At 43.6% G+C, this 24,078-nt stretch overlaps 1 protein-coding gene across 3 annotated transcripts in view; it reads left to right on the top strand.

Annotated features, from left to right (window-relative positions):
* Window positions 1–24,078, top strand: part of FNDC3A (fibronectin type III domain containing 3A) — a 266,349-nt gene that overhangs the window by 170,581 nt on the left and 71,690 nt on the right. For 2 of the 3 annotated variants that reach the window (XM_040426011.1, XM_040426012.1), the window contains exons 4-6: window positions 6,730–6,806; window positions 14,806–15,040; window positions 21,354–21,620. In XM_040426011.1, the coding sequence (XP_040281945.1) occupies window positions 6,730–6,806; window positions 14,806–15,040; window positions 21,354–21,620 (579 nt within the window). Of the gene's footprint in view, window positions 1–4,749; window positions 4,829–6,729; window positions 6,807–14,805; window positions 15,041–21,353; window positions 21,621–24,078 lie in introns of those variants that run through there. The other variant, XM_040426013.1, reaches the window with a different exon arrangement.

A 24,078-nucleotide genomic window follows, 5' to 3' on the forward strand; every position in this document is an offset into this window, starting at 1 on the left:
ACTGTGTGCTGTCCGCATCCAATCCACAGAAAAGGCGGATTAGATGTGTACCAAAACCAAGGTCGTGTACATGCAGCCTAATACCGTATAAGCAAAGTGAATGAGACTTGACAAATCTCATGTACACTGCTTTTTTTCTTCCGTGCGGATATTGACCTGATGTGCGGATTTCTAAATCCACAGTATGTCAGTTGTTAGTGCGATTCTGCACCGTATGTACTGTAGATTGGTTTTCCCCATAGATTTCAATGGAGTTGTTAAAGAGGACCTTTCACCATAATAAAACCTCTAAACTAACTATACAGACGTGTAGAGCGGCGCCCAGGGATCCCCCTGCACTTACTGTTATCCCCGGGCGCCGCTCCGTTCGCCTGGTATAGCCTACGGTATCTTCATAGTTAGGCTCCACCCAGGGGAACCTGCCGGCGTCTCTTTCTTCCATGCTGTAGCGCTGGCCAATCACAGCGATCAGCTCATAGCCTGAGAGAGAAAAAAAACTCTCAGGCTATGAGCTGAGCACTGCGATTGGTCAGCGCTACAGCATAGGAGAAAGAGACGGCGTCAGGTTCCCCTGGGTGGAGCCTAACTATGAAGATACCGGAGGCTATAACCGGAGAACGGAGCGGCGCCCGGGTATAACAATAAGTTCAGGGGGATGCCTGGGGGCCGCTCTACACGTCTGTATAGTTAGTTTAGAGGTTTTATTATGGTGAAAGGTCCTCTTTAACATAAACAGAAAAACCTCAACAAAAACCGTGTACAAACCGCACAAAAAGCACACCAGATCAGCAATAAATAGTGCAAATTTGTGTGTGGATTTCATGCGGATTTTCTTCATGCAAATCTGCACCGTGTGCAGCTAGCCTTAAAGGGGTTATTCGAAGTCTAAAAGATCCCCATCTAATTACAAGGACAGGTGCACTCTGCGATCTTGCTAAGCCCTCAAACTGGTGTTAAAATTGAGAGATTACCCAACATGTCCTACATGAGGACCTGTCTGAGCCCGAGCACCGCGCCAAGGTTTCTCAAGTAGCTTGGGTCCTAACATTCGCCTACCTGAGCCGTATGGGCAATACCAGGGGCCAGTGGGCGAATTACAGGAGTGTGAGGACCGACTCACAGACAACTCACCAGTTAACTCCAGCATCTACCGTGCCAGCAATGGGAGGAGGGAGGAGTCTGCGAGTCCCACTCAAGACTGGCTGGTATGGCCCAGGCCTCACAGGTGCACCTAAATGTGACCTGTAGATGGAAAACAGGCACATTTAAATTGGAGTTTATACACCTCCATATACAAGCAAACTAACAGAAATAGCGTGCAGACTCCTCCCTCCTCCCATTGCTGGCACGGTAGATGCTGGAGGTAACTGGTGAGTGGTCTGTGAGTCGGTCCTCACACTCCTGTAATTCGCCCACTGGCCCCTGGTATTGCCCATACGGCTCAGGTAGGTTTAGTGTTAGGACCCGAGCTACTTGAGAAACCTTGGCGCGGTGCTCGGGCTCAGACATGTCATCACGTAGGACATGTTGACTAATCTCTCAATTTTAACACCAGTTTGAGGGCTTAGCAAGATCGCAGAGTGCACCTGTCCTTGTTATTAGATTGTTATATCGTTTATCACATCCACACAATTGCTATCTTGTATAGGATGTCTCTTGTGGTACTTGTGGTCCGCTGCAGGCATCCTCCACTGTATGCATTTTTGCTGGGGATTGCCATTAGCAACGGGCCACAAGTGCAGGATTTTCTCCCCTGTGTATATATGTGCACAACTGCATGTGGGTTTGAGCATTTCCTGCCTGTTGAACACCACGCTATTTCTGTTAGTCTAAAAGATCCCCCCTCCCCCCCAATGCCCGGGCCCCTTGTATACATTATACTTACCTGCTCCCCTGCTATTGGCTGCACACTCCCCCCAGCCGGATGTTTTGATCCGCGCGACGGGGAGATGCAGCGACGGCCGTGCAGTGATCTGGAGCGAGGCGGATGCCGGGGAGCAGGTAAGTATAATGTTTACGAGGGGCCCGGGCATTGGGGGGGGGGACTTTTAGACTTTGGCTAACCCTTTTAAGGAACATTTACATGACATGACTTATTTTGTCTGTTTTCGTGGACAGACAGCCCCCTTACAATGCAAGGCGGCTGTTTTTCAGAAGGGCATCCGCGTAAAAAAAACGGTTGTTAAAAATGGATCGTTTAGCATTAGTGTGAATGTAGCCTTAGGGTACGGCCACGTGTAGCGGAAGCTCTGTAGATCTAGCAGTGTTTTATCTGGTGTGGATTTTGTTTCTGAAGTTATTGTGGAAATGTTGCAGATCTTAATTTCTGCATTGCAAAGGTCAAAACCCGCAGCAAAAATTCCCCCAAAAATTTACGTGCTGCGGATTTCAAATCTCATGTCGTGCAGATTTTTGTGCAGAAAATACATTTTTGAAAAATCTTATCCACTTTGCCGCTGCTGTGAACGCTGAAAAATTCCTCTGCTGAAAATCCGCAGTGACCACACCTGACAGAAAAAAATCTTTCTTCGTGGACTTCGACACGTAGTCACCTGCAGATCTGAAGCATACTGTGCCTGTGTTACATGTGGAAGGTGTTGCAGATTTGTAGTTGATTCTTTCCGGTGCATTGCTAAAGGTGAAATCCATGGTGAAAATCTGCAGATCTAAAATCCACGTGTCAGTTTTCACCCCAAGTTTTTGGGTTTCTTTAATATGCGGCTGTTTTTCCAATGGAGGCACAGTTTTGTCTTCTCGTGTATTTTTTACAAAACTTTATGAAGAAAAAAAAAGAATTGTGGCCCACCCAATCATAATGATAAAGGATGCCAGTATACCATGCTGCCATTTCAAGGTCTGATCAAAATTTGACAACTTATTGGAGTTTTGACACCGACCCCTCACACAATAATGTACATTCCCTTTTAATATTTACATGACAAAGTTCTGCACGGACACCGGAGAAGTACAATGAATCACTAGGGTATATGTCTCCATACTGCTTGGGAAAGCTGGGTGAGAACACTTGGTGGCTTCATGGCCCAAAGTAACATTTTTAACAACTTCATAATAGAGGAGAGTTTAAGGGCTCATGCACACGAACATGTGCCGGCCATGCCCATATTGTGGCCCGCAAAGAGCGGGTCCACAATACGGGTATCGGCCATGTGGACACTGTATCACGGATGTGGACCCATGAATATGGAAGATACAGTGTGGTGCAGAACGGAGGCATGGATCAGGAGCCCACGGAAGCACTACAGATTGCTTCCGTGGGATATGGGTCCGTGCCTCCGCACCAGAAAAAAGTAGTGCATACTGTAGACTACTTGCGGACTGTTGGATGTGGATCACGAACCCCATTCAAGGAAATAGGTGCATACCCGCAGACAGCAGGCACACAATTTGCGGTCCATGGCACGGCAGACACACATTTGTGTGCGTGAGCCCTAAAGGAGTTTTCCCATCTCATAGAGCAGGGATCAGTAACCGCCGGCACTCCAGCTGTTCTGAAACTACAACTCCCAGAGTCCCATTTTCACTTCTGTGGTGATTACAAGGATAGCCAAGTAACAGTGCATGTTGGGAGTTGTAGTCTCACATCAACTGGATTGCCAAAGGTTGCTGATCCCTGTTGGTAGAGTAATGGCATATCACTAGGATATGCCATTCATTTATAATCCATCTGGATCTGACCTTTTTCACATGAATGGGGGCGGCTGTGTGAGGAGGCTTTAGGGTGCCCTCTCACATTGCAGAATTTTTCGCAACATAAAGACATCCTCTGTGTTAGCCTATGGGGATGAAAAGTACAAGTCAATACCTGTGTTCTGTTCACCCTGTGTACCTATGTACACCCCTCCAGCCCCTCTGATATGGGCATCAGAGTATTTCATGCTCCGATGCTCTCCTTTGCCCTGTGCTGAATCGGGCAAAGGCATTTTTAGGAGATCCGGTGACGTACCGGGCTCTCCATAGGGACTGTTAGGTGGAGGCCTCGGCCTAGCGGTGAGGTCACTGGCACTAATGGGCGGGCTTTAGTACTGCACTACCCTGTGAAACAGCTAGGACAACGCTAAAGCCTGCCCATTACAGCTGGTGACATCACCTGGGCGGAAGCCTCCGTCTAGCAGCGTACCCAAGTAAACAAAAACTGAAAGCTGAAACGCTCCGATGCTCACATCAGGGGGGCTGGAGAGGTAAAGATGGGGATATGTCCGGGTTCAGCTCTGAACCTGGACAACCCCTTTAATTCAGAACAGAACACAAATAAAGTGTTGGATTTTCTGACGCCAGATGTTTACATTCATTTCAGTCGAGATGTAATCCGTAATCCGCACAGAAATCCACAACATCCTTCACCAACAAATACCCATCCTATTTTGTTTTGGGTAAATTCTGCAGTGCCCGAAGGCACGCTTAGATACTAAACCAGCGCCTCATCCCCTTCATTCCTGGGATCGGTAGGAGGTTAGACCCCCACGATCATAAATGTTCCAGTGATCTGCCATTACTTTACCATATTAGAAAACCCCTTTAATGCGTCAAATGTACTGGAATTTTTATTTATTTCTTGACTTTTTCCTGATTTTACTGACTTTGTATGAAAGTGAACAGCAGGTAAATCACTTCTGGACTCCCCAGTTTTACTAAGTGATTTTTCTGGAAAGGCCAGGTTTCTGTTTCTCACACACACGGCTCGCCCTTTACAGAATGTCATGTGACCTGGTCATGTGCTCGCTGGCTGGCTTTCCCATGGTGCCTGCCAACGTGTGCTCTGCGTACCCTGGACCCCGGCTTGTATCTTTTCCTGTCTCAGACATGAGGGGTAAGCGCTGCAGACTTGTGTTTACCCACAGGACTATCCTGCCTGCACATGCCGCTGCGCATCCATATGTTGGGGGAGACTGTATGCTGTCTGCACCGGTGGATGAGGGGATCTGACAATGCAGACACCAGCTGTTAGGAAATGATCAGGAGCCATCGCTGCTCGCATTGTGCTGAATCTTCTGACTCATTCATCCGATTGCTGAATCACTCGCCCCTCTACTGATGTGCAGCTAAATAGCAGAAATGACATTGTTTTCATCTTGTCTGCAGCACGGAGTCAACAACTCCAGCTAAATGTCAGCTCTGACCCCTGGCTACAGCAAGGTAGCTGTTAGACCATCATTACGACAGGTCCCGTGTAACCCTTTCACCGCTGAAGCAGCTGCTGCAAAGAGGACTCGGCGGTGCTTTGTGCAGTGCTTATCTGCATTTTTTATTTTTTCCATGAATTCCTAATGGGTATTGTTTAGTGGGTGTTTTTTTTTTTGTTTTGTTTTTTTCCTTATGATGTATGTTATACTAGATTAGCTTTACCAGTCACCACTGTCACATGAGCAGGACCCACATGCCCTACTTTTTAGTATAAATATAACTAAATGTCCTGTGCACACGTAGAACTGGTCACAATACCAAATACACTTTAGACGGAAAAATGCATCGTATTTATTAGAGGGGATCTGTCATCAGAATGCAATGACGCCTTTCACATAGTGATCCATTGCTTCATCAGCCCCTCCCTTTCCTTAAAGGGGTTCTCTGAACCCGGATATACCCCCATTTTCACCCCTCCAGCCCCTCTGATATTAGCATCGGAGCATTTCATGCTCTGATGGTCTCCCTTGCCCTGTTTATGTTTTTAACCCTACTGGGTATAGGCTCCCGCCTAGCAGTGTTGCCGGGGACGTCACTGGGCTCACTGCTGGGCGGAAGCCTCTGCCTACTAGGGTTAAAAACATAAACAAGCCCTCTGCCCTGCGCGATTCAGCGGGGGCTGCCTGGGTGAAAGTGACAGGACCAGCATTCTGCATAGTCATCTTACTTTGCCCAGTCAATAAAAGAGGGAGGGGCTGGAAGAGGAAGCAGGAGGAGCAAGGGTGCACAGAGTGGTTTGGGCCTGCCCTCGGTGCACTTAACTGCTAATTTGCATATTTATTAGGAAAGGATTAGGAAAATATGGCTGCTTCCTACCCATATGTTGTGTCTGGTATGCCAGCTCAGCTCCTTTGAAGAAAATAGGGTTGAGCTGCAGTATCATACATGACCTGTGGACAGGTATGGCGCTGTTTCTGCAATCTTATACAACCCTGGCTCAACGCAGTGGCCCCATGTGTCACTGCTGGTAAGCTGAATTTCAATACATAATGTATTGGAAATACATGCAGTCCATTTAAAGGGGTATTTCAGTTGTTAAAAGTTATCCCTTATCCCAGGTTGTCCCCGGAACTCCCATAGAGTTGAATGAAGCAACAGTGCGCATGCTCGACCTGGTGCTCTATTAATTTCGGGGGAGGGTTGTGGGTCACCCATTCTCATGATCAGCCGGAGTCCCAGCAGTAGGATCCCACCAATCTAATAATTATCCACCATCCTGTTGATAGGGAATAACTTTTTGCACCCAAAATACCCTTTTAAGTGGACTGAATACACTTCCAGTACATTATGTGTTGAAATTCGGCTTACCAGCAGTGACACCAGGGGTCACCGAGGTGAGCCAGGGTTGTACGAGATTAGGCTAACTTTTAGGAACCGTAATACCGTAATTATAGTTTTATATTTAATAATGTGTGTCTAGATAGATAGATAGTGTATTTTCTCATCCTGATACTTTGGCGTTCTTGTTAATAGTTTTATATTGTTTTGTGTAGCCTTAATAAAGCTTGTATGTGATTCTCTGTGCAGGTCCTGCTCAGGTCCCTATGATGTCCCCGAATGGCTCGGTTCCTCCAATCTATGTGCCTCCAGGATATGCTCAGCAGGTGTGTACTTCCTTCCTCTGGAGAAATCTTGAAATCTTTTTTGTTTATGGTGTTCCAGCAGTAATCATCTCGTCATCAACAACTAAGGCTACTTTCACACCTGCGTTCGGTGCGGATCCGTCTGGTATCTGCACAGACTGATCCGCACCGATAATGCAAACGCTTGTATCCGTTCAGAACGGATCCGATTGCATTATTCTGTCAAAAAAAAGTCTGTCAAAACGGATCCGTCCTGACTTACATTGAAAGTCAATGGGAGATGGATCCGTTTTCAATTGCACCGTATTGTGTCAGTGAAAACGTATCCGCCCCCATTAACTTAAATTGTAAGTCAGGACGGATCCGTTTGGCTCCGCATTACCAGGCGGACATCAAAACGCTGCAAGCAGTGTTTTGGTGTCCGCATCCAGAGCGGAATGGAGGCGCAACGGAGCCAAACTGATGCGTTCTGAGCGGATCCTTATCCATTCAGAATGCATTGGGGATGAACGGATCCGTTTTGAACCGTTTGTGAGATCCCTGAAACGGATCTCACAAACGGAATTCAAAACGCCAGTGTATAAGTAGCCTAACTTAGCTAGTGGACAGTATGCCCGTTCATTGTCTTCTGTCAGCTGTAAGCAGGTGATCTTCAGCATATCCTAGGGTTCAGCAATAGTATAAAAGACTCATTTACCTATTCATAGGGAGCTTCCTGGGACTTAAATATGGATGAACTAGCCTCTGGTTATGTGAACTCTGCCCAGAAGTAGGTGTTAATGAATGGGTTTGGCCCAGGGTGGAGCTTAAATGCCCTGAAAGCATGCAAGAAATAGAGTCAAGTACCTGCGGGCAGGATGTTGCAACTGTTGTCAGCCATTTTGCAGTCCTTGGACCACAGTCTTTGAAAAGGCCATGTATAGACAGGGGCGGATTGGCCATAGACCTTACAGGGAAATTTCCTGGTGGGCCGGCCACCCATGGTGTCCTCTCTGCTGCTGACAGGGTACATAATGAGCTCTCAGCGGTAATAAACGCCTACATTAAAGGGTTTGTCTGGCCTAGTAGTCAACCAACCCAGTCATCACAACCTGTGCCCTATTGAGAAAAGGAAGTCATTCACCTTCCTGGTGTCTCTCTATTCTGAAGACATGGCCCTTTTCCCAGCCGTTTTGGGTTTCCCCAGACCGGAAGTGGTTCAGTCCCTTGGACACTGCGGCCAATTACTGGCCTCAGCGGTCATGTGTTAGAATGGCACGGCACTGGCAGTGAGATACCCTTCTAGCACATGTGACTACTGAGGCCAATGAGTGGCTGCAGCAGTCATGGGACTATGCCACTTTCAGTCCTGCAGGGACCAGAAACGGCCTGGACCAGGGCCTCTGCATAGGATCTACAAGACTGCAAACAGGTTAGTATTATAGCTTTTTTTTTTTTCCTTTTTCAATTGGACACAGATTCCAAAGATTTGGTTGGTTGACTCCTAGGCATAGACTTAGCAACATAATAGTATGGCGCTGTGCTGGCGCGGGCTCATCACTTACCTGTGTTATACAGTTGGCACCCTACTCTCACTGCCGACAAAGGTGATAAAATCAATACCAGTAGTTTATCTTCTTAGATGCTGCTGTCACTATGGCATCTAAGTGGTTAGAGAAAGTGAAAGGACCCCTTTTTCTACCTCATTGCCCCCCTGCGTTGCGACAGTGAGGTGCTATAGCAGCCAGGGGCCTAACAATAGACCCCATATGCCTATTTTGCCCTTCCTTTGTAAGGGGCGAATAGGCATTATGTCAGTTTTTACAATAACTGACATGATACACTGCAATACATAATTATTGTGTCGTATTATATGAGCAATCAGATCAAATTTTCCTGTCCCCTAGTGGGACATAGACAGGTTTTTTTTACCCTTTTTCTCTTGCAAACACATTTACCATAAGATGCACCTGCCCACAAGACTCACTTAGGTTTTAGTGGAGGAGAATACAGTAAGAATTTTTTTTTTTCCTTTAGACCTCAGATCAGACCCCTAATTTAATAAGACGCCAATAAGATCTCAGATCAGACCTCAGATAAGAGCCCCGATATAAATAAGATCCCCATTCAGACCTCAGGTCAGACACCCATGCGTCAGATCAGATCCCATTCCGCAGATGGAGCCTCCCCATGCTGCAGAGCAAATAAAAGAATTTCAAAAAATCAACTTACCTCTCCTGCTCCGGACACCGCAGGCTCCCAGGGTCCAGCCCTCTCTCTCTCTTCTTCCTGCCTTCGGCTGTGCTGTGACCCGACGCGCACAGCGTAAGGTCACAGAGCGTCCTCACGCTGTGCGCAACCACAGCACAGCTGATGGCAGAGGACCAGGAAGCGGTGAGTACAGAGCCCCAGGAGCGCTCATTAGTATTCGCTCCAAAAGACACAGTGATATTTTCCCCCACGTTGGGGGGGAAAAAGTGCGTCTTATGGGACGAAAAATGCGGTATATTCTAGAACAGAAATAAAGCTATACATTATTGGTAAAATAACAGCATTTCAAATTATGTCCAGAAATGTTAGAGCTGTTAGTATTTTGTGTTGTTTATACTGTGTGGTGAATGTCATTAAAAAGAAAAAAGTTAAAATGCCAGAATAGTTTTTTACTTGCTTTAGCTCCTATCAACAGCTAACAAAAAAACAATCAAACTGGTGCAAAGTAGAACTGGCTTAGTTGCCCATAGAAATCAATCAGATCCCACCTTTCATTTTCCAAAGGAACTGTCAAAAATGAAAGCCAGTTCTGCTTTGCACCAGTTTGATAAATATCCCCCATATGTGTATCAGAATATTGCGACGCAAAGAATAGTACCGTAAATCATACCAAACTAAGGCTACTTTCACACTGCTGTTTCTGGGTCCGCCTGTGAGATCCGTTTCAAGGCTCTCACAAGCGGCCCCAAACGGATCAGTTTAGCCCCAATGCATTCTGAATAGATGCGGATCCATTCAGAATGCATCAGTTTGGCTCCGTTCTGCCTCCATTCCGCTCTAGAGGCAGACACCAAAATGCTGCTTGCAGCGTTTTGATGTCCGCCTGGCGGTGCGGAGCCAAACGGATCCGTCCTGACTTACAATGTAAGTCAATGGGGACAGATCTGTTTTCATTGACACAATGTGGTGCAATTATAAACGCATCCGTCCCCCATTGACTTTCAATGTAAGTCAGGACGGATACGTTTGACTTACACTTAGACTTAGATTTTTTTTTTTTACTAAGTTATGCAGACGGATCCGTACTGAACGGATACCAGCGTTTGCATTTATAGGTGCGGATCCGTCTGTGCAGATACCAGACGGATCCGCACCTAACGCAGGTGTGAAAGTAGCCTTATGCTGACCTGCAGAATAGAGTTAAAAGGATTGTCTCTTAAAGACAACGTATCACCTATCCACACCTGATCAACAGGGGTCCAACCGCTGGGGTCTCTGCCGATCATGAGAAATGGGGACTGTTCTTCCCCGTTTGAATGGAGTGGCAGTCATGCATGCATGCTGCTGATCCGGGAATCTATCAGCTCCAAAACACCCCGCCAAACTCAAGTAAGTGGGGGATATAATGTAAGTGATGCCAAGTCTGGTTATGTCATTTTTATCTTCATACGCACTTGCTTTTCGACGCTGTGCTCCCACAAACCAGTAGTAAAAGGAATTAAGGGGACCCCTCTTTGAGTCCTTCCATTATGTGCATGAGCACGGGAGTCTTCTCATTGCATTTTACTGCTGGTTTGTTTGAGCCCAAATGAGTATGAAGATGAAAATTACATAACCGGATATGATATCGCACAATACACCGCTTACTCTAGTTTGGGGGTGTTTCAGAGCTGACAGATTCCCTTTAATGAGGCTGTCAGAGATAGCCAGATTGAGTGGAATTGAGGGGCGGACATGCATGCGTATAGGTTGTATTCCTGGGGCAACCCCTTTAACGTTTCTTTTTTATCACAAAGTAAATGCTGTTAAATCAAAACCCGAAAAACAATGGCAATATTTTTTTTCCAACTCCTCCTCAAAAATCAACCCTGAGGTTGATGAAAGAAAAAAAAAAGCTCTTGGAAGACGGGGTTAAATAGAAGAATCAATATCTCCTCTATAAAATATGGGGAGGGGCAGTTATAAATGACATCTATGTACACTGTGAGATCCATCTATATAAAAGATATGGAATAAGTAGCTTGAAATATACTTCAGCCTGCAGATATGGATGCTTGATATTATACGTTTTGTATGAATAAGGTCACAGTGTGTTAATGAGCGATTCCTTTGATATATACGCTGAGGTGAAGCATAATGGCGTATGGTAATGTCCTCTGTCATCTGACTGCTGCCCGGTACCGTGACCTTTGTTCTATCTAGATAGACACCTTAGTTAAATTTTAATTGGAGAGTTTACTGATATACCGACCTAGGAACCTCCATGGAAATAATGAAGAGTCTCTGATTCGTAACTCACATAATGGAAGCTGTAAGTTCTGGGTAATATTTCCGTACATTTCAGATATTATAGTTTTCATGTGGTGGATATATCTACAGTGAAATATATATATCTGGCTATTTATCCCCAGCCTTTGTGTGTGGCCAGACACCGCGGCCATGCTGTAGCTTCGGTTTTCTGACTTCTCTCACAGGAACAGTAATGTTCTTGTGACTCTATGTTTGTAGGAGGCTGTACATGCTGTTATAATAGTGTTTTATGTTACTGTCCTCTGTACTTTGGGTATTTAGTCAGTCCAGCATTTCCCTGTCACATTAGAGGAAGAGGGCTGTAACTATGGATATACCTGAACATGCCCTGCACTATAACAGGCGTCGGATACATATCTACACTGATACAGATCAGCCTTTGTTCGTGCCTGAAGTTTAAAGTGGTTCTCAGGTTTTATAATTTAGGTTTAAAACAAATAAAATAATCTGCCCAGAGTGCCCCAAACACTGCATCTTTTTGCCCAATATACCTGTTTTTCAAATCAGCACTTTCCTTCCCCTGTTATCAGCATCACTGCATCCTGGCAGGAAGTCTACATGGCTTACTTCCTGTTTTCAATTACTTCCTGCTGGGTTTTCTAACTAAACCCTGCATGCTTTGCTGTGTAATGTTTCAGAGTGCTTCTGCCTACTTAAAGGGAGGTGTAAAGGATATGACTACTACTCCACATAGAACAGTCTGGCAGGCAGAGGAAGCCCTGTGAAACATTGGAGAGCAGATCATGGTGGGATTCCTTAGAAAACCAAACAGGAATCTGCATGTCAGCATTCTGCCAGGATGCAGTGATGATAAGAACAGGGGATGTAAAGTGCTGACATGAAAAACAGGTATATGGGACAAACCTGTACGGTGTTATGGGTAGTCTGGAAAGATTAACCCCTAGAGGACTCTGAGATTTTCCATTTTTGAGTTTTCGTTTTTCACTCCCCGTCTTCCCATAGTCCTAACTTTTTTATTTTCCCATTCACATACCCTTATAAGGGCTTATTTTTTGCGGTACAAGCTGTACTTTCTAATGGCAACATTTACGTTTGCTTTCCATGTAGTGGGAAGCGGAAAAAAAAAATTCCAAATGGGGTAGAATTGGGAAAAAACGCTATTCTGACAAAGGTTTTCATTTTTTATTTTCTTTTACACTATACACTATGCGGTAAAATTGACCTTTTATCTTCATTCTCCAGGTCAGTACGGTTACAATGATATCACACTTGTATAATTTTTCTTGCGTTTTAATACAGAATTTTTTTTTTTTTAAACCTTTGAGAATTTTTTTTTTTAATTATCACCATATTCTGACCCCTATAACTTTTTGTAGTTATGTGTACGTGGCGTGAGGGCTCATTTTTTGTGGGATGATCTGTACTTTTCAGTGATACCAATTTGAAGTGTGTGTGCGCGACTTTTTGAGCACTTTTAAAAAAAAAAAATTATTGCCGAATTGGCTGTTTTTTTTTTTTTTTTTTTCTGTTACGCCATTTGCCTTATGCCATTAATATTGTTAGATTTCAATTGTATGGGCATTTCCACATGCGGCGATGCCCATGATGTTTGTTTTTTTTATTGGCTAAGTATTTTTAGTTTAAGGAAAGGGGGGTGATTCGTAAAAATTCTTTTTTTTTACTTTATTTTTTTAACCTTTTTTTAAGTCACATTGGATGACAACAACTGTCATTAGATTGTCCATTGTGTTCATTGATGGCTATATAGCCATCATTGAACACTTCGTTTGCAATATAACAATACAGTTTTGCCATCTAGTGGCCTGTATTGGCATATTCTTGAAATGGACTCCGAAGTCTGCTTGAGGCTTCAGGCTTTTTCAGCAATGTAACAGGTTTCCCGATCTCAGCCAGGGAACGCTGTTACCGGAGCGGAAGCGTACGGCTTCAGCTTCTGGACTGTTCAGATGCCGTGGTCACCACCACGGCATTTGAAGGGGAAAATGTATGCGATCAGCCTTATGGCTGATTGTGTAGATGTGCCGCGGGACTCTGCTATTTAAAATAGCAGAAACCCGGCAGCTATGGTTGTGCGAGCGGGCACCATGTTTAAAGACCGGACTTCCGCCGTACATTATGAGACCAGAGAACTGGTCAGTGTGGCCCTGAATGGAAATTCTACTTATCAGTAGAGATTAGGGTTAACAGTATATCAATACATATGGGGTCATTTATCAAACTGGTGTAAAGTAGAACTGGCTTAGTTGCCCATAGCAACATCAGATTCCACTTTTTATTTTTGACAGCTCCTTTGGAAAATGAAAGGTGGAATCTGATTGGTTGCTATGGGCAACTAATCCAGTTCTACTTTACACCAGTTTGATAAATGACCCCAATAGTCTCCTTCCAGGGAATAGGAAAAATACAACCTTTTTAAGGTACCCCTAATATATTCCATGTATTTCTTCCAATCCCACTGGTATCTGTGGGATTGGCCAACTTTATCTAATGTGTATGAAAGTGTCCCAATCCATGTCTGATGGCAGATATTGGGAAGGGGAAGTTTTGGCTTGTTGGGTTAAAACGTGTTTAAGATAGATAAGCTGCTGCCAGAGGAGTTTGGCCAAGCGTACATGTTTTTAGGACCATTGACAGAAATAGCTTTGATATGTAGAGCTGTGACGTAAATTGAAGCACATCCTCCAATTCCATGTTTTTATCAGGGTCCTGCATAACCACTGAGTGGTCCTGACCAATGTTTATAGACAAATAAGTTCTGGTGACATTAAGAGCCATTATGTATCAGGGTAGAGTCAGCACACATCCATACACTTAAATGGTCACTAACTTTTCACACAACTTTTGCATAAATTAATAGTATAAGCGACCAGAAGAAACTTTGGAATAGCTGTTATCAGAGAAAAATGACTTGTTCTAGAGTTATCTAAAATAACTGACTAAAAATTATGAGAAATCTGACTTTGACGGCTGCTGCTCACTAAAGGATCATATCAGATCATCTTATACAAGTCTATGGAGAGCGGAGGGGGAGGAATGAGCAGAAACTTAGAGACACAAGAGACAGGTACAGCAAGAGAGGCTTCACAGCTAAACAGTTTCTAACTCAGCCCAAGTGTTATATTCACATCCATGCAGGTCAGTACTTCTCTGTAATGTTCTCCATGATCTGCTTCTGAGTGAGTAATACACGGTAAGGAAACAGATTCTCCTCTACTTTCTGTGTGCCCATGAATGGCAGCTAGTCTCCACCCACAAGATCCTGGAGAACTGCAAACTAGAGACAGACCCTGCAGAGGGGAAAACTGCTTAATATGCCTGATACAAGTCACATAATGGTCAGAAATAGGTTATTCCTCATGTATTCACAACGTACTATTCATTAATCCAAAGTTTGTTGAAAGGATAGATATGCTTTAAGATAGTCATCCAGTCCTGTTGAAATCAACAGGTGCAGCTTCAGACTTTGCTTTGATGTTTTGGACACCTTTGGTATACCTTGAGAATGTGTGGTTAAATTGTGCATCTTGATTTCCTCTAGGTGATTGAAGACAATGGTGTGCGGAGAGTTGTAGTGGTTCCACAACCTCCAGAGTTCCACACAAGTGGTCATCCTGTCATACATCGGCCACCTCCCCCTCTGCCTGGTTTTATACCACTTCCTGCTATGATGCCTCCACCTCATCGCCATATTTACTCAGCTGTCAGTGCAGCAGGAGATATGACTTCCCAATACACCCCTCAGTATCACCCTTCACAGGTATATGGAGATTTAGGTAAGTACTCTTTGTAGGTTCCATACTTAGTTGTCTTTTTATTGTATTTTATTGAACGTTGATTTTTTTTTATTTGTTCATTATGTCTTACATGTTATTTAAATAATTTTTTTCCCTTTCTAGTAGGTTTATTTGAAAGTGCCAGTTTACTATAGTACTAAACACTCACCATGAGCTCAGCGTCTCTAGATCTCTAAATTAGGCCTCATATACATGACTGTATGTACTTTGCGGTCTGCAAAATAAGGATGATGTCCATGACCTCAATGGGTCCATGGTACACATTTTGTGGCCAAGTGTAGGACATGTTCTTGCTCTTGCAGAACGGACATATGAATGCAAAAAGCACACAGATCATCCGTGTGCTTTCTCATCCATATGTAGTCTGTATTGGTACCATTCTGAGGTACATATTTCTTTTTGATCACTTTTTATTCCATTTTTGGGGCCATTTTTGAATTATCTAAATTCTGACATTTTCCAACATGGCGATCCCAATGATATTTATTATTTTATATTTTACTTTTTATATGTAAAATTTAGAAAGGGGGTGTTTTGAATTTTAAATATTTTTTAATTCATATATTTTAAAAACGTTTTTGTTATTGTAATCCTTAGTCCCCTGCAGTAGTATAACTTTGCTGTCTGTAAGATTCTTAAGGCCCCTTTCACACGGGCGAGTATTCCGCGCGGATGCGATGCGCGAGTTGAACGCATTGCACCCGCACTGAATACCGACCCATTCATTTCTATGGGGCTGTTCACATGAGCGGTGATTTTCATGTAACGCATGCCCCATAGAAGTGAATGGGGTTGCGTGAAAATCGCAAGCATCCGCAAGCAAGTGCGGATGCGGTGCGATTTTCACGCACGGTTGCTAGGAGACGATCGGGATAGAGACCCGATCATTATTATTTTCCCTTATAACATGGTTATAAGGGAAAATAATAGCATTCTGAATACAGAATGCATAGTAAAATAGCGCTGGAGGGGTTAAAAAAATAATAATAATAATTTAACTCACCTTAATCCACTTGCTCGAGCTGCCGACATCTCGTCTGTCTCCTTCTTTGCTGAACAGGACCTGTGGTGAGCATTCATTCCAGGACCTGTGGTGACGTCACTCCGGTCATCACATGATCTTTTACCATGGTTATAGGTCATGTGATGGATCATGTGATGACCGGAGTGACATCACCACAGGTCCTGGAATGAATGCTCACCACAGGTCCTGTTCAGCAAAGAAGGAGACAGACGAGATGCCGGCAGCGCCAGCAAGTGGATTAAGGTGAGTTAAATTATATTTATTTATTTTTTTAACCCCTCCAGCGCTATTTTACTATGCATTCTGTATTCCGAATGCTATTATTTTCCCTTATAACCATGTTATAAGGGAAAATAATACAATCTACAGAACACTGATCCCAAGCTCGAACTTCTGTGAAGAAGTTCGGGTTTGGGTACCAAACATGCGCGATTTTTCTCACGCGAGTGCAAAACGCTTTACAATGTTTTGCATTCGCGCGGAAAAATCGCGGGTGTTCCCGTAACGCACCCGCACATTTTTCCGCAACGCCCGTCTGAAAGAGGCCTAAGACTGTGAAGCTGTTGGCTAGTGGTGTTCTACAAGGGTCTCTTCTGGGTCCTGTTAGGCTAAATGCACACGATCAGGATTGCGTGCGGATTTTCTGCGCGGATTTGCGTGCGGAAAATCTGCACCGTAGGTCATATACATTGTATTCTATGAATTTGAAATTCTCAATGCACACGATTGAGAATTTTTTCCGTGCGAATTTTGACCTGCGGTGCGGATTTTAAAATCCGGAGCATGTCAATTTATTTAGTTTTTCCTGACCGGATTTTCTTCATTCACTTAGTAAAATCCGCATGCGGAAAATCTGCACCAAATCCGCACCAATTGATGCGGATTGACCGGACGGATTTGCCTGTGGATTTCAGTGCGGATTCTCCGCACATGAATCCTGAACGTGTGCATGTACCCTTATTGGCCCTATCACTTTTAGTATGTTTGTAAATGACTTTACAAATGTCTCATGCACACGACCGTTGTTTTGATCCGCATCCGAGCTGCAGTTTTTGCGGTTTGGATGCGGACCCATTCACTTTAATGGGGCCGCAAAAGATGCGGACAGCACTCCGTGTGCTGTCCGCATCCGTTGCTCCGCTCCGTGGTCCGCAAAAAAATATAACCTGTCCTATTCTTGTCCGTTTTGCGGAAAAGAATAGGCAGTTATATCAATGGCTGTCCATGCCGTTCCGCAAATTGCAGAACGCACACGGACTCCATCCGTGTTTTGCAGATCCGCAATTTGCGGACCGCAAAACACACAACAGTCATGTGCATGAGGCCTTAGGTGAAGGCTTGGTAGGTAAGGTTTGCCAGTTTGTTAATGGCACAAAAGTGTGTAATAGGTGTCTGTAAAATGGAAAATGATTTAGCTTTGCTGGATAAATGATGAAAGCAATTGAAACTGCAACTCAGTGTCTTAAAGTGTAAAATAAGGGGACCCATTCTGTGGGGGTCCCAGAGGTCAGACCCTCATCAATCACATACTCGTCAACTAGTCTGTTGATATGGGAATAGTGGGGGCGGAAATGGGGCGAATACTAATGAGCGCTTCCATTATGGAAGCGCTCATTAGTACTGGAGGATCAGGAATCGGTCAAGGCTCTGTACTCACCGCTTCCTGGTCCTCAGGTGTCAGCTGTGAAGGCTGCGCACAGCGTGAGGGGGCTCTGTGACCTCACGCTGTGTGTGCCAGTTCACAGCACAGCCGACGCAGGAGAAGGAAGAAGATCGCAGGCGTCCAGTAGCAGGAGAGGTAAGTGTTTTATTTATTTTGGGATCTGAGGCTGGGGGCTGCTGCATTATGGCTAGGGGCTGAATTATATATGACTGGGGGCTGAATTATATATGACTGGGGGCTGATTAACATATGGCTGGGGTCTGATTAACATATGGCTGGGGGCTTATCACATATGGCATGGAGGACTGATATGAGGCATGGGGGTCTCATCTAAAGTCTGATTGGGGGTCTTCTTTATATTGGGCTCTGTTCTGAGGTCTTATTAACATTGGGGATCTGATTGGGGCTGTGAGCTGAGGTCTGATTAATATTGGGGGTCTGATTGATGGTCTGACCTGAGGTGTAATGAAAAATATTTTTTTTAAGATTTTCCTCCTCTAAAACCTAGGTGCATCTTATGGGGCGAAAAATACGGTATATATTTGGGCAATTCTTTTAAATAATTTGTATAGTCTGGAGGAAAGAATGGAAAAAAAAGGATAAAATCTTTTAGGCAACTTTCACACTAGCGTTTTTACTGGATCCAGCAGGGTTCAGCAAAAACATTTCCGTTACTGATAATACAACTATCTGCATCCGTTATGAATGGATCCGGTTGTATTATCTGTAACATAGCCAATACGGATCAGTCATGAACTCCATTGAAAGTCAATGGGGGACGGATCTGTTTTCTATTGTGTCAGAGAAAACGGATCCGTCCCCATTGACTTACATTGTGGGTCATGATGGATCTGTCTTGCTCCACATCCCATGACGGAAAGAAAACCGCAGCTTGCTGCAGCTTGCTCACCAGAGAGCAAGCTGCAGCAAGCTGCGGTTTTCTTTCCGTCATGGGATGTGGAGCAAGACAGATCCATCATGACCCACAATGTAACAGTAGATGCATCATCAATGAGAACGCAACCAAACGGAACGGAATGCATTTTGGAGCGTTACATTCTGTTCAGTTACATTTTGTCCCCATTGACAATGAATTGCGACAAAACGGAAGCGTTTTTTTCTGGTATTGAGACCCTATGACGGAACTCAATACCGGAAAATAGAAACGCTAGTGTGAAAGTAGCCTTACATAAGTTAAATGGTTCTGAAAGGAAGCTATGCAGAAGAACAAGGGGGCAGAATGTGAAATGTCCGAAAATATAATTTTACTGAAAGAGTAGTAGATGTTTGGAACGAATTGCCAGCAGATGTGTTTGGAAAATCAACAGTAAGTGAAAGTAAATATGTCTGGGATATATGTACCTATTCTAAGAGAACGGTATAATGGAAATATAAAAGGGACCATCAATAATCTCAATCTTCTATATATTCTTTTTGTCCTGGTAAATACAGCATCAGCTATAATTATATACTGGTACAGTGCTCTGGACTAAAAAAAAAAAATACCTAGAAGCCATTGTAAAAATTAAATTTTTAGTCACCAAATTTAAAATACATAGTTATAATAAAATAAAATAAAATGTCATCCTGCTGCCACTGGCAGTACTGTGCCCACTGTGCTCCCCAATACCCCCAAAAGCATTACTGCTGAAAAAAGTGACCCACTCCAATATGGTATTATTAAAAACTACTGATCGCAATGCAAACAATAAGTCTTCACTCAACTCCATAGACATAAATATAAAAAAGTTGTGTGGGTCAGATTATTGCGATAAAAAAAAAAAAAATTCCCAAAGGTTTCAATTTTTTCAGTATTAAAATAATAGGTAAACTATACAAATGTGGTATCGCAGGACTGCAGTTTTTTTTTTTTTTTTATATATAGTTAGTGACCTGGAAAATTAAAAATAACATCAAAATTATTTAAAAACATATTTAACATAAAAACATTCTAAACATTAAAAACAATAGGTCCCTGAGTACCCCCTCTGTTAGGCTTGACTTTCCTGGATTATAATTAATGAAGATTTGACAGCAATCCTTGGAAACCAGGAGGAGTCATTTGAATGAATATGGTCCTCCTGGTATCCATACTCTCCGACCATGAGACTGTGTCTCACACTGCTGTAGAGGAGGGGGACCAGTGAGCCTTAGGCCCCTTTCACACAGGCGAGATTTCCGCGCGGGTGGGGCTGTGAGATGAGCGGTGATTTTCACGCATCACTTGTGCGTTGCATGAAAATCGCAGCATGCTCCTCTTTGTGCATTTTTCACGTAACGCAGGCCCCATAGAAATGAATGGGGTTGCGTGAAAATCGCAAGCATCCGCAAGCAAGTGCGGATGCGGTGCGATTTTCACGCACGGTTGCTAGGTGATGATTGGGATGGGGACCCGATCATTATTATTTTCCCTTATAACATGGTTATAAGGGAAAATAATAGCATTCTTAATACAGAATGCATAGTACAATAGAGCTGGAGGGGTTAAAAAAAAAAATATATATATTATTTAACTCACCTTAATCCACTTGTTCGCTCAGCCGGCATCTCTTCTGTCTTCTTTTGTGAGGAATAGGACCTTTGATGACGTCACTACATTCATCACATGGTCCATCACATGATCCATCACCATGTGATGAGCGTAGTGACGTCATCAAAGGTCCTATTCCTCACAAAAGAAGACAGAAGAGATGCCGGCTGCGCGAACAAGTGGATTACGGTGAGTTTAATTATTTTTTAAAAAAAATTTAACCCCTCCAGCCCTATTGTACTATGCATTCTTTATTCAGAATGCTATTATTTTCCCTTATAACCATGTTATAAGGGGAAATAATACAATCTACACTACAACTAACCCAAACCTGAACTTCTGTGAAGAAGTTCGGGTCTGGGTACCACAGTCGGTTTTTTATCACGCGCGTGCAAATGCATTACACCTGCGCGATAAAAACTGAACATTGGAACACAATCGCAGTCAAAACTGACTGCAATTGCGTACCTACTCGCGCGTGTTTGCCACAATGCACTGGGGACGCATCCGGACCTAATCCGGACACGCCCGTCTGCAAGGGGCCTTAGGGTTTTAGATGTTTAGGTCTCCTTTCACATCCCAAGGGATTTAACTTAATACAATGAATGACGGTGAAACCCTCTTTTCCCCCTTCTTCCCCATATTGTATCTCTTCTTTACTTTTTATTTGATTATTTAATTTTTTTTAATTTTCTCTCCCGCTCTATTGTGTCTTGTGTTCCCCATTTGTGGTGTAAATTTCTGTTCTTGTTTGTTTTAGTTGTTAAAGTCTTGGGAGATTCCATTGGCAATGTGCACACGCTCTAGTTTGGGGCGCTCTGGGGTCTTTATTCGGATTCCAGAGTTCTGGGCCTGATGGCCAAAACCCCTCATGTCCTTTTATCCCTCACTCCAGGGAGATTTTGTAAATCTTTTCACACTTTTATTACTGTGGTGTACTTTGTGACATCAGGGTAGTTCTCTCTTCTGCATACACATTTCTATGGTGTCTCTCGGGACATTTTTGTTTTTGCTGCTGTATAAATATTCTTATTAAGAGGTAAACTGAAATGTTTTTCTCATGATAATCTTTCAGATGCTCTTTCTACTCACGGGAGGTCTGGACTTAGGGATGAGAGATCAAGTAAAATCCACGAACGCTTACAGAAGAAGTTGAAAGACAGACACGGTGCACAGAAAGACAAGCTGAATAGTCCTCCCTTTTCACCCAAAAAAAGCACGTCTCCTGTCAGTGAATCTAATGGAATTATTAAAGGGCAGAATAGCCCGGGGATAAATACAGGACAGTCGAAGACCAAACAGAAAGGAAAGAATTCATCCCAGGTAGAAACAGAAATACAAGGTAATTGTGATTATTGAAAACGTGGTAAGAATTCTGCACCAGAAATGAAAAGGAGAAATCCGGCTAAATGTTCTTGGACATTTTATCAACAAAGTGTTAAAGGGATTGTCCAGAATTCTAAAAAGAAATTGTATTTGTTTAATGGGCTGCCTCTGGTATTGCAACGGATTACCATTTAAATGAACGGGTCTGAGCTGCATTATCAGTTACAGCCCATTGACAAAAGTGGCACTGTGCCTGGGGAAAAGAAGCAACCCATTTTTACAATCCTTTTAATACTGGCAACATGTTTCTACAAGAGTAAGGTTATTCATCTTCTTTCTATTATTACTACTGACAAAATGGTAAAATTCTGTATCAGAACTCTAGTAGACTAAATGAATGATGCATCTACTGTTAGGCTGGGGCTATACAGGGACAGCAAGTCTCAGAAAAGTCATGCAGTCAAAAACATTTATGCAACTTGCTTCTGGACCACCACCATACATGTATGGCAGAAGGCTTAAGGCTACCACAGTGATACATTCCTGTGAAGCCCTGTCCATAGGAATCTCCCATAGACTGCCATGGTAATTCATTGCAGTCTATGGGAGAAACCAGTTGAGGATTGCTGGAGGATTCCATGGAAAAAATGCAAGTGCTGCTTTCCATTGAAATAATTGGGAGACTATTTTGAGGCATTTTTTGGAGCTGATTGTGAGGCAGAAATGCTCCGTATATCGGCACCAAAAAACTGTGATCTGGCCCTTAGATAAAATGGCACAATCTTCATGTTGCATGATATGTGCCACTGTGTAGCCCCATCCTAATCCATTTCCAAACAATGATCATAGACCTTAAAGGGGTATTCCCATCTCAGACAATAGGGGCATATCGCTAGGATATGCCCCTTATGTTTAATAGGTGCGGGTCCCACCTACAATGAGAACAAAGCGGGTACCGCTGTGGCCGGAGGACCCCGGATTTCCCGGGGTCCGTCCACCACCAAGCGCTGCTCCCATAGGAGTGAATGGGAGTGCACCGCGCGTGCACGGCCCATGCTCCTATTCATTTCTATGGGACAGATGGCAATAGTCGAGCCAGCGCTCGGCTATTTTCGGCGGCCCCATAGAAATGAATGGAGGGTGGCTGCGCATGCGCAGTGTGCCCTCCGCTCATTTCCCGGCTCCGTTCTCATTGTAGGTGTGGGACCCGCACCTATCAGACAATGCGGGCATATCCTAGCGATATACCCCCATTGTCTGAGATGGGAAAACCTCTTTAAATATAATGTGAATCTCACACACTTACTGATTATTTCCAAATAAAAGGTCCGAGGGTTGGTAGGCCATGTCTGCTACTGGTTTAAAATACAGGCATGAGAAAACAAAGTAGACCCTCTTTATATTATATGGTTTTACATATTGGAACATAATAAGAAAACATCTGGTCTTAAAATGAGGTAAATACAACCTCAGATGAACAACAACACGACAAATAAACTAGGTCAAATGCAGAATTTTTGTGTGAAAAATGAAGTGCACCATTACTACTTTCATAGGAACTCAGAGGATAAGTAGCAGTCATGTCCTGCTAATCAAATGCTCTTGATTAACTTTTCATCAGCAAGTGTGACCACCTCTATAGAAGCAGAAATTTTGCAGTTTGCTGGTCTGGAGCATTCAGGAAAAACATTACCAATGATTGTAGAGTAGCAATTGTTGCCTTCCATCAGTCTGGGAAGGATTATAAGGGCTGTTTCACAGGAGCGAGTCCATTGCGGGAATCGCGCTCCATGTGTGAGTGTGATCCTCCGCTCTGGACTTGCAGGAGCGCACGGCATCATCATGATTTATAATGCTATGTGTCTCTGCATGGCCTTTTTTCCACAAAATCATAGTGACATAAAGCGGTCAGTATGATTCTGTAGAAATAAGGTCAAGCAGAGACACATAGTATTATAAATCATGATAATACCGTGCGCTCCTGCAAGTCCAGAATGGAGGATCGCACTCACACATGGAGCGTGATTCCCGCAATGGACTCGCTCCTGTGAAACAGCTCTAAGGCTATTTCCATACAATTTGAAGTCCATCATTCTACCGAGAGAAACATTTACAAGTGGAAAACATTCGACAATTGACAATTGTCCCAGGAGTGGACATCCCAACAACAGCAAATTCACCCAAAGGTCAGACTGTCAGACTAGCATGTTAAATGTTCACATTTATGACAGTACAACTATATAAAGATTGGAGTATAGTTTGTTTGAAAGGAATGCCAGGAGAAAGCATCTTGTTTCTGAAAAGAACATGGCGGCACGAATTAAAGTTGCATCTGAACAAACCACAAGACTTCTGGAACAATGTTCTTTGCAAACCAAAGTGAAGATGTTTGGCCATAATGCACAAACCCCTCATACCGGCCATGCTAGTGGGGAGGTCCACTACAGGACCTGAGCACATTGCAGTCATTCAGT

This window comes from Bufo bufo, chromosome 3 (assembly GCF_905171765.1).
Source record: "Bufo bufo chromosome 3, aBufBuf1.1, whole genome shotgun sequence".
Classification (NCBI taxonomy): domain Eukaryota; kingdom Metazoa; phylum Chordata; class Amphibia; order Anura; family Bufonidae; genus Bufo; species Bufo bufo.